General features: G+C 39.3%; 1 protein-coding gene across 1 annotated transcript; it reads right to left on the reverse strand.

Annotated features, from left to right (window-relative positions):
* Nucleotides 1-4,918: 4,918 nt before the first annotated feature.
* LOC133560644 (uncharacterized) lies at nucleotides 4,919-8,116 on the reverse strand. The gene is made up of 4 exons (XM_061913406.1): nucleotides 6,676-8,116; nucleotides 6,342-6,456; nucleotides 6,035-6,242; nucleotides 4,919-5,757 (listed from the first exon to the last, which is right to left on the reverse strand). The coding sequence occupies exons 1-4, from the start codon at nucleotides 7,186-7,188 to the stop codon at nucleotides 5,529-5,531; spliced, it is 1,065 nt and encodes a 354-aa protein (XP_061769390.1). The 5' UTR covers nucleotides 7,189-8,116; the 3' UTR covers nucleotides 4,919-5,528.
* Between the last annotated feature and the right edge of the window lie 3,573 nt (nucleotides 8,117-11,689).

Consider the following 11,689-nt stretch of genomic DNA (forward strand, 5'->3'; position numbering starts at 1 on the left):
TTAAAAAAATCTAACCTTGATCCTGACCTCATGGTAAACTACCGACCTCACCTTCCCTTTATTTTGAAAATCCTCGAAAAAATTGTTGCAGAGGAGCTAAATTAACCCTTAGCGTCTAACAATGTATGTCAGGGGTGTCAAACTCAAATATAGAGTGGGCCAAAATTTAAAACTGAACAAAGCCGCGGGCCAAGGTTGAACAAATTAACCTTTAAATAGGGACCCAAACAAGTTTTGCAATGAATATTGAACAAGCAAGGCTTAAATAGGGCAGCACGGTGGTACAGGGGTTAGTGCATCTGCCTCACAATACGAAGGTCCTGAGTAATCCTGGGTTCAATCCCGGGCTCGGGATCTTTCTGAGTGCAGTTTGCATGTTCTCCCCATAACTGCGTGGGTTCCCTCCGGGTACTCGGGCTGCCTCCCATGGAACAGGCAGAGCCTATACAACGTAGTAGTGCAAAATCAACTTTCAAAAAACAAACGAAAAAATATCAGTGGTATATTAAATAAAATGTAATTAAAAACATTAATGCCTCTTTTCTATTTGCAGCCTTCTGAGCAAAATATCAACATTAACTTTTTCCACAGGCTAATAAATTCGAAAATAAAATAAAAATTAGGTGGGCGGGATTTGGTGGTAGCGGGGGGTGTATATTGTAGCATTCCGGAAGAGTTAGTGCTGCAAGGGGTTCTGGGTATTTGTTCTGTTGTGTTTATTTTGTGTTACGGTGCGGGGGTTCTCCCGAAATGTGTTTTGTCATTCTTGTTTGGTGTGGGTTCACAGTGCGGCGCATATTTGTAACAATGTTAAAGTTGTTTATACGGCCACCCTCAGTGTGACCTGTATGGCTGTTGACCAAGTATGTGTGTGTGAAAGCCGCATATATTATGTGACTTAGCCAGCACGTTGTTTATATGGAGGATAAGAGGACGTGACGGCATGTTGTAGAGGACAGTGCCTTTAAGGCACGCTCCCAATATTGTTGTCCGGGTGAAAATCAGGAGAATGGTTGCCCAGGGAGATTTTCGGGAAGGGCACTAAACTTCGGGAGTCTCCCGGGAAAATCGGGAGGGTTGGCAAGTATGAGTATTAGCGGTGAATGTGGTGTTACCGGCGGGGAAACTCTAATGTTAATTTGATATTGCCTCAAGGGCCAAATGAAATTAAATGGCGGGCCAAATTTGGCCCGCGGGCCAGAGTTTGACACCCATGGTCTATGTGAAACCTTTCAATCCGGTTTCAGGGCAAATCACTCTATGGAGACAGCCCTCGCAAAAATGACAAAGGATCTATTGCTAATGATGGATTCTGATGAGTCATCTATGTTGCTGCTCCTCGATCTTAGCGCTGCTTTCGATACCGTCGATCATAATATTTTATTAGAGCGTATCAAAACACAAATTGGTATGTCAGACTTAGCCCTGTCTTGGTTTAACTCTTATCTTACTGACAGGATGCAGTGCGTCTCCCATAACAATGTGACCTCGGACTATGTTAAGGTAACGTGTGGAGTTCCCCAGGGTTCGGTCCTTGGCACTGCACTCTTCAGCATCTACATGCTGCCGCTAGGTGACATAATACCCAAATATGGTGTTAGCTTTCACTGTTATGCTGATGACACCCAACTCTACATGCCCCTAAAGTTGACCAACACGCCGGATTGTAGTCAGTTGGAGGCGTGTCTTAATGAAATTAAACAATGGATGTCCGCTAACTTTTTGCAACTCAACGCCAAAAAAAACTGAAATGCTGATTATAGGTCCTGCTAAACACCGACCTCTATTTAATAATACAACTTTAACATTTCACAACAAAACAATTAAACAAGGCGACACGGTAAAAAATCTGGGTATTATCTTCGACCCAACTCTCTCCTTTGAGGCACACATTAAAAGCGTTACTAAAACAGCCTTCTTTCATCTCCGTAATATCACTAAATTCGCTCCATTCTGTCCACTAACGACACTGAGATCATTACCCATGCGTTTGTTACGTCTCGTCTCGATTACTGTAACGTATTATTTTCGGGTCTCCCCATGTCTAGCATTAAACAATTACAGTTGATAAAAAATGCGGCTGCTAGACTTTTGACAAGTACAAGAAAGTTTGATCACATTACGCCTGTACTGGCTCACCTGCACTGGCTTCCTGTGCACTTAAGATGTGACTTTAAGGTTTTACTACTTACGTATAAAATACTACACGGTCTAGCTCCAGCCTATCTTGCCGATTGTATTGTACCATATGTCCCGGCATGAAATCTGCGTTCATAGGACTCCGGCTTATTAGTGATTCCCAGAGCCCAAAAAAAGTCTGCGGGCTATAAAGCGTTTTCTATTCGGGCTCCAGTACTCTGGAATGCCCTCCCGGTAACAGTTCGAAATGCTATCTAAGTTAAATCAAAGTTAAATCTGAATACATACCGATGGTCTGCATTACACAAATAGTTGACAAATAGTTCCCCTAGATGAGGACCAGAGTGCTGAAACAAAATAGCTCTGTATTTGTCAATCTCATATTGTTCTCAAATGTACTAGAACTGCATCTATCTAACTTACTTGGTATCATCCACTTCTTCTTCCTCTCTTTGCCGATAAGTCTCCCATGATCACACCTCGGATATAGCTCACTTTCGTGCCTGTGTATGTTCTGGATGTGGTTGATGACCGACATCCACTTTGCCTCCATAATATCTGCTTCACCCTCTGGAGTTGAACTGGCCACCCAGTACATATGGTTGATGATGGATTTCTTCCAGGCGTTGACTTTTTCGAAGCCTTTCTTCTTTCCTACTTTGTCCATCCTTATTCCCAGTCTTAGGATAATATTGACAAAGTTTTAATGTCAACAGATAGAACATTCAATCCCCCAAACCAACTGTATACGACGCCCCCCTTGCCAAACACGAAGTACACTTGCCTTTCGCTGCATGCCAAACATCCAGCGAGTGCTTGATGCCTGGCTTCTTCTCGCGCAGGTGTTTTCTGATGGAGACATGGCGATCAGTTGTGATCTCGCTGATTTTGAGTCCTGTGTCTTCAACAGCAGCAACAGCTCTCACAAACCCTTCCTTCTCCATGGCATTGCTGCTAGTGACTTCTGTGACCTGAAATAATAAAGCCAGAACCAAAGAACCCTCACTGACTTGGGACCATTGCAAAATTATGTGCGTCCCAAAGTCACCAGCCTTGGCGTCACTATAGACAGCGATTTTAAACTAGACAAACAAGTCAATGACGTTTTAAAATTGTGGTTTTATCACCTTCGTCTTTTAGTAAAGGTTCAACCGTTTTTATCTTTTAACCTTTTTGAACAAGTCGTGCATGCTTTTTTTTTCAAGTCGCCTGGACTACTGCAATGCACTGTATTCTGGCATTAGCCAAAAAGCTCTCTCCCGGTTGCAGTTAGTCCAGAACGCGGCAGCAAGACTTTTAACAGAGGCCAGGAAACGCCAGCATATAACCCCAATTCTTCAGAGTTTGCACTGGCTCCCTGTTCATTTTGGAATTGATTTTAAAACATTGCTGGTTGTTTTTAAATCTTTACATGGACTGGCACCTCAGTATATCTCGGACCTCATCCAAATTTACATTCCTGCGCGCGCTCTGAGGTCCGAGAGCCAGTTCCAGCTCGTGGTGCCCAAGACCAGACTTAAGACCAGGGGAGACAGGGCCTTCTCTGTGGTCGGCCCTAAGCTCTGGAACACTCTGCCCCTCCATGTTCAAACTGCTTCCACAGTGGAGTGTTTTAAGTCTCGTCTTTAGACCCACTTTTATTCTTTGGCTTTTAACACTACGTGAGTTGTGTGGTTTTCTGTCCTCTGTTTTTTATGCACTTTGATTTCTATTTTACTGTTTTAATTGATTTTACCCTTTAAAATTGTTTTTAATCATATTTGGTTTTATATTGTTTTTATTTTTTTTATATTGGTTTTATATTTATTTTTATTCAGTCATTGGTGGAGCATAATATTGTTCTTTTGATATTGTTTTTAACATGGCTGTGCAGCACTTTGGAAACGTTATTGTTGTTTAAATGCGCTATATAAATAAAGTGGATTGGATTGGATTGAAAGAATCACACCATACATAGACAAGACCATATTGGTGCAATGACGACAAGTACAGTTACATGTACATTGTAGCCTGTATGTTACTTAAGTAAAGCACTGTACAAATATCAAGTAAACAATGAATTATATAACTGGGCTAGATTAGAAGAAACTAAATTCAGCTCAAGGAATGGAGAGTAATGCAGACTGAACACAGGTTTTAAGTTTAAATGGTACCAAATTATATTAAAGAACCATAGGAAAAATAAACAACAACAAACAGACATGTAAATTTGAATGGCCATTCACATTTTCAACATAAATTACATAACGTTCAATATTTACAATGTGATACAGTACTTGATTCAGTCCTTGTTTTTACCAAGAATGGTATAAGTGCAACACGACAGTTCATTAAACGACCTTGCGAAGTCCACGTTGTGGTGGCAGTGTCCAGAGGGATTTTAGTGAAGGTAACGGGGTAAATGTGAAAATTCAGGAGGACAGAAATGAACTCGTTGCGTTTATGGAAACCAAAGGGAAAAAACAGAGCGGCTGCTGAGGAGCCTCCTACCCGCCCGGGGGCTCGTTTGGGTGGATTCAGTTCAGTTGGTTCGGTTCCAGGCATAAAGCTTCAGACTCTAGTTCAGGCTCTAGCTCGCCATCCAACATGGCCAATTCCGCAGATAAATCACACTTAAACACTCTCGCACATGACGCACGCAAAGACACAAAAATAAATAGGATATTTAATTGGGATTTGAAAGGTTATTTAAATAGAAAGGATATTTAAGTAAAATTATATTTAAATAGAAAGATATTTAATTAGAAATAATATTCAATGGGGTTTTGAGAGGATATTTCAATAAAATTATTTAAATAGGAAGATTTAATTAGAAAGAATATTCAATGGGGTTTTAAAAGGATATTTAAATGAGGATATTTAATGGGGTTTTGTCACCCAGGTTACAACATGGCTAAACATCACATCATCAAGTTCCCATTCCTTATCAGCGAATTACATTGAAGCAATAGACACGAGGCAACCACCAGCCACCAGCAAGTTTGGGTCGGACAGAGAGGAAGACATACATGACAATGGCAATACCCATGCTTGTAGTCTCTAAACTGACTAAGGATAAAAATCACAAGTCCAACGTACCTTGACCAATTCAAGGTGAACAACTTTGTTTAGTCGAGTGTCCAGAAGTGTGTATGTACCATACTGAGCGCTGTGGCCAGGGCTATCTGCACGGCCATCCCCGGCAGCTTGAAATTTACCCCCATTAGCTTGGATTTCTTCAGCTACAGAAGCCTGTTCTTTTTTCCACATAGACATAATGGCAGGTTGGAGGTAATAATTTTGGTGTTTCATGAAGGTCTGTGAACTTATAGCTGGAACCCCAAGATGATGCTGAAACTGTAGAACTTTGCTGACACTGGAACCACTGAACAGCATAGCGGAGGACATCATTAGATTCCCAGTTGGTACATTTCCGATGGTTGACTGTGCCACAATCGCTGGAAATTACAGCCGAGGCATTTCTGGTGTACAGTGATGGATGACCCACGCATCCTCTGAAGCTTGCATTCACATTCTGATTGGCAGGCCGAAAAGTGGCTGAAGAGGTCCATCAATGCACCCTCATACACAAGGAAGAGCCTCTGTCTCTGAGGCAAGTCACTCAAGGGGGCAGCAGGTCTGAAATACATGTAAATAAAAGTCTGGATTATTATTAATACTATTAAAACACCAAACCAACACCATCTTATTAAAACAACAAACCCCAAAAATCTAAATTGCGCTCTAGCGCCCTCTAGGAAAAAAACATAGACAAAACTGGTTTTGTCAAGGTCTACATACACTATGACATGAGTTAGATTACTGTGCTATGAAAGGCACAGAAATTGGCAGGAAATATAACATGTGAAATTAGGTCAGTAATTGCAGATATTGATCTATTAACCTGAACACTCACATGTTAAAAGAATTGTCATGGTCATCCTCGTCAGGCATGTAGTCTGGGTCACCACATTCCATGGACTCTTCAGAAGCGATGGATTCCTCATCTGACTCCATCTCCTCATCACTAGCCTCCTCAGGGTCCATGGGGGGTTTGATGAGCTCACACTGAGTTCCCGTGGACACCATCTTCAGTTTGACATCGTTTACTTTCACCTGGACACCTGTGAAATATAAATTTATCATTGCGATAAGTATTTCAATTGTACTATTTGCCATCTCCAGTATCATGAGTATTCCACAGCGTACTCTAACATTGTTACCTTTAGACTTCACATCAGGGTATATCTGAACTCCAATATCCGCTCTTGAAAAAGTTTGATAATCATCCTCTTCAGTCAAATGTCGATAAGAGTTCGAAAAAATGTCCTGTAACACCTGTAACAAAATAATGGGGAGACTTCACTCAGGTTAACCATTTCTTAATAGACACAAAATACTGCATAACACAAGACCACCCGAATGTATTTGAATGATTAAAAAAAATAAATGTTTTTAAGCTAAATTATTGGTAAATACAGTTTAGTTATAATAATTTACGTAAAACCGCGAGTAATGAATAAAGTTTTCATCAATTAATATATTCTGTAGACATACCCTCATCCGCTCTCTTTTCCTGAAAGCTGATCTGTCCAGTTTTGGAGTTGTTGTCAGCAGGCCAGGGAAGCTAGGGTCAGTATTCTTCTCTTGATCATCTTCGGTGGCATAAGGGACGGTAGAAGCGCTGTGAGCCAAGACATCCAGGGGGTTTAGCTCGCTCGTCTGCGGGAACAAACTGCCGCCATTGCTTGCCGTGCTATCGAGGTCCTTTGTCCCTGAATAGCTCACACACTCCGGCACATTCAATGGGGGTCTGGCGGCAGATTTGACTTTATCGTTGGAAATGCATCTGCTTAGAGTGTCGCAGGATATCCACACATTCTTGCCATCTCTGTCGTAGCATAGCTTTCGTCTGTGCGGAACAAACGACTGACCATTTCGTCGGCTTTCCCCACACCCTCGTATTTTGAACAAATTTCGAACCAATTTCTTGCCACTTTCGCATCTTTGCAACTTGAATCCGTCCCTGTTCATGTTGTTACACCCTCCGACAACACACCGACGAGGCATGATGTCTCCCAGGTACGGAAAACAGTCGAAAAAACGGAAAATAACAGAGCTGATTTGACTCAGTGTTTTTAATGTGTTTGAGAAAATGGCGGATTGACTCCCTATGTGACGTCACGTTGTGACATCGCTCCGAGAGCGAATAATAGAAAGGCGTTTAATTCGCCAAAATTCACCCATTTAGAGTTCGGAAATCGGTTGAAAAAATATATGCTCTTTTTTCTGCAACATCAAGGTATATATTGACGCTTACATAGGTCTGGTGATAATGTTCCCCTTTAACCACTCAGCTATCCTTGGTCTTACTGCTCTGGGATTTTGGGCCGCAATGACATATTCAATTGAGAACATGTCTCAGTAAACTATGATATAAAATACTAACTCCTCGGGCTGGAGCTTTCCTAGGATGACCAGACTGGGATTTGAACTCACTCCCCTTTATTGAGAGCTGGCTGCTTTAACCACTCAGCTATTCTTAAATGTCCGAATTATCCCATGACATATTCAATTCGGAACCTGTCTTAGTCAACTATGATTGAAACACAAACTCTTCCAAGTGGAGTTTTGTAAGTTATCTAGCAGTACGACTCAGATTCGAACCCAGTATCACTTGTCGTAGAGGCATCAATGACAAATCTATTCAGGGAACCCTGTCTCAGTTCAATTACAATGGAGGTGAAATAATACTAAATACCAATCTACCCAACTAGGATTCAAACACAGATCCAACAATTGAAAGTGTGAAGTATTAAACACTAAGCTATCCAGAATAAAAAATAAAAATAAGAAACCCGATAAAGAACTTGAAAAATCGTATTTCCATCTGTCATGACAATATTGTACCTTTATGATTTTAGAATTTAGTGATGTAAAGGAATGTCGAAAAATAAGTGCCGGTAAGACTTAAGTTTTTCATAAATTTGTGTGTAGTTTTTAAAAGATTTTCCCAGATAAATATTATTCTACTCTACAAACAGTCCTAGATAATTAAGAAAAAAACACAAAAATATTCTTAGGGCAATCAATCAATTTCAGGCTCACAGATTTGGTCAGACAAATGCAGTCGACTGTATGGGCATGACATTTTAAAATATAATACAAGTGAACTATTTCTAAGTTGTGTACCATTTCAAAAACTTGACCTATGATGAGTTTGGTCTTTTCTGACGTATAAGTGTTGGCAACTCTTGATAAACCATGCCAGAGCATCAACTCATAAGGTTCGTGCATTTTGGTGTGAGTTTGCAAGCAGTTTTTGATGCCTCTGGAGCAGGGGTAGGGAACCTCTGGCTCTAGAGGCAGATGTAGCTCTTTTGATGACTGCATCTGGCTCTCAGACAAATCTTAGCTGACACTATCAAACACAAAAAATAATGAATAATTCCGCTAATAATCACAGTGTTAAAAATAACGTTCAAAATATAAAACATTCTCATGCATTTTAATCCATCCATCTGTTTTTTTTAACGCACCTGTTCAAGAAATTGCATTAATAGTGAGAAGTATTTTATTCATTATTGGTTAGCTTCAGAATAATAATATTAAAAAGAATGAGAGACTTATTATACTCTAAAAATGTTGGTCTTACTTAAAAATGCATGCATTTAGTTGTATTCAGTGTAAAAAAAATATTTTACGGCTTTCACAGAAATACATTGTAAAATATTTGGCTTTCAAGGCTCTCTCAGCCAAGGAGGTTTACAACCTCTGCTCTGGAGGCTATGTCGTGACGTCACCGTGAGGCAGGGGCGTCACTAGACCTAATACTGTACTGGGGCACACCTGGGGAAAAATAATTCATGTGAGCGTGCAAAGCGCGCAAGCAAAAACATTTTTAGCACTTATTTATCATAAAAAAATACATAAATAGTGCTTTAAACTATGAAATCATATCAGATTATGTTGTATGGATATTTGATTAACCACCTGAAATTAACTAATGCATTTGACCTACTTGTGCACTTTTTTACTCCTGACTTCTATACTGCTACTGGTAAAAGCAAAAAGGAAGAGCAATGAATCTTTTTGAAATATTTATTGCAGTAATCATCTGCAAATTTAACATCTACAAAAGTAAAACAAAAAATAAAGCACCCCTACATCTCTGGGTTCTTTTATATTATTTAATTTCCATTTATGGCATTGTGGCTAATCCTATTTCAGATACACAAAACTATAAAATATACACAAAACAATAAAGCCACAGTAGTAGAATAAATGAACAACTGTTGTGTGTCTGTTCAGAGAATCATTTTCTGAGAAGTAAACTGTAACGTCTTATTTTCATTTTTGCAAAGTGGTCAATCACTCTGGACAGACATGGAAATATTACAGTAAGTGTTATACAGTTGACCAGTGGTTCCCAACTGCTGGGTCGTGACATAAAAGTGGATTGTGTGTCATTTTCAGATGTGTGCATGGAAAAAAAAAAAAGTTTAGGGATCAAATTGTGGCAACAAAACCAGATATTTTTAGCCATTTTTCTAGTGACTATTAGTGAGTATTTTAGCAAAAGGCAAACCGACTAACAAGTTGGAGGAGGACTCAGGACAGACATGGAAATATATTTTTAGAAAATCTAAATGGGGCAACAAAACTCGATATTTTCAGCCATCTTTCTGAAAACAAATACAGAAATGTTACTATTTTTTTCTGAAAACAAAACCAGATGCTTAAGCTGTAGCCATTTTTCTGGTGACAAAACAAGATTATTTTAGTCAAAGTCACTCCGATTAACAAGACAAGTCTACTGTGCTATTTTTCTGTGAAATAAACTTGAATGATTTAAAAATTTGGCTCACGACTTGATATGGAAAAATGTTTTTCTTCCTGAAGATAAACCATTTGAGAAGCACTCAAATCACACATGCTTACTCCAAATCATCATTGATGCAGAACCAGCAGACAATAACCAACATTATGTTTCATGTTCATTGGAAATTCCCCCGACAGCTCGTACAGCAAATGAATATTTTTGTCTTCATACAAGGAATAACGTTAGCTAACTTAGCATCAACTTAAGACAATGATGTTGCCTAGCTAGCTAGGACTTCACTTAAGTCTCTCATTCCTCGCTGCTTCTTCTCTACTGCGGGCGAATAACTTTCTTAAATCCATCTAGGAGTTACAGTTTGAGTCAAATCAAAATCAAAATAATGTAATTAACAAATTGTTGTTGGCTAACGTTACCTACCTCAGCAGTGATTCTCATCCTCTCTCTCTCTCAACTGAAGTCTCGATCCACACGTGAATAAATTACCATATTAATTAGCCATGTGCTCATTGTTACGTGGAGTGAATACAGTAGCAAGCAATTACCATACTAAGTAGTATGTGCGCTGTTGTCTATGTTATGTAGACTTAAAACTCTGAAGCATTTTTTTTATTGGTGAAATTTTTACTGGGGCACTGCAGATCAACACTGGCGCACGTGCCTCAGTAAAATCTGTCTGGCGACGCCCCTGCCATGAGGAAGACCTAATTATTAGGACATAGAGTCAAGCTCTTAGTCGGAGGGGGAGGAGACTTCAACACATTTAAATAGTATGTATAAAAATTAATTTTAAATGTTTCGAACAGGGTGGGGCCTGGTTTTCATCACAAGCTGGAAACGCCCCCACTCTTTCAGTTATAAAAGTGACTCTGGAGCTAAATTGACCTGTGTACACCAAAGCATATCCAATACATGAATAATTGTTGACACTTCAGTCAAATTGTACGTTAAGCATCTGAACTAACAAATGTTTTTGTTCATATAGAGGTGCTGTACACAAATGTTGCATTGCAAAGCAAGCGATGGCCAGGGACAAAAACATGTCAACAGATGGATCAATTTGGCGTCCGACTGTGGAGGTGGTCGTTTGCACCAAGACTTGCAAGTAAATCTAAATGCAAGTAATATTTTAGTCATAAGACTTCAACTTGTAACACGGGTAATGTTTGTCACTCCTTCATATTGCATTGATCGTGACATGATGTCATCATTTTAGTTTTATGGTATTTTGACAAAATAGCCACTTGTGAGTTTTCTTTGTCCTTACAAATGTTCCCTCGGTCTGCAGCTCAGAAGCATAGACCGAATGATGAATTGAGACCTGTATACAGGACCCAGTTTGTTCAAGAATGTTGTTGTGTGCCAAGGTTTAGGTTACAATCTGTTTTTTTAAACATGCCAATGTGATCTCAAATGTATGGAGGGTAACATGGGACCAAATACAATTAATACGGTTCTTAAATTGAATGTGTCTAATTATAATTGGAAATAAATACATAAATGTGAGATTTTCTTGAATGTAAAACATTTAATAATTTAATTTCAATATTGAATTATTGAGTTAATTGTTAAACACATTTCATGATTAAATTAATTTCCTGATTTATTTAATGAACCTGTATGGCAGTCCATAAATTGAATTTTCAACAAAGTCGGTGGGCGGGACAAACCAGAATCTAGTCCAATTGTAGAACTTTGGAAGTTTTGGTGGGTAAAGCTGATATTTTGGAC

This window comes from Nerophis ophidion, linkage group LG10 (assembly GCF_033978795.1).
Source record: "Nerophis ophidion isolate RoL-2023_Sa linkage group LG10, RoL_Noph_v1.0, whole genome shotgun sequence".
In the NCBI taxonomy this organism is placed as follows: domain Eukaryota; kingdom Metazoa; phylum Chordata; class Actinopteri; order Syngnathiformes; family Syngnathidae; genus Nerophis; species Nerophis ophidion.

Bases quoted from the DNA above. Each gene is read 5' to 3' on its own strand.
- LOC133560644 (XM_061913406.1), bottom strand. From the start codon at position 7,188: ATGCCTCGTCGGTGTGTTGTCGGAGGGTGTAACAACATGAACAGGGAC. The intron at 6,243-6,341 runs GTAACAATGTTA...TATATTTCACAG, and splicing joins CCCTGATGTGAAGTCTAAAG to GTGTCCAGGTGAAAGTAAAC. The intron at 5,758-6,034 runs GTGAGTGTTCAG...CATGTATTTCAG, and splicing joins CATGACAATTCTTTTAACAT to ACCTGCTGCCCCCTTGAGTG.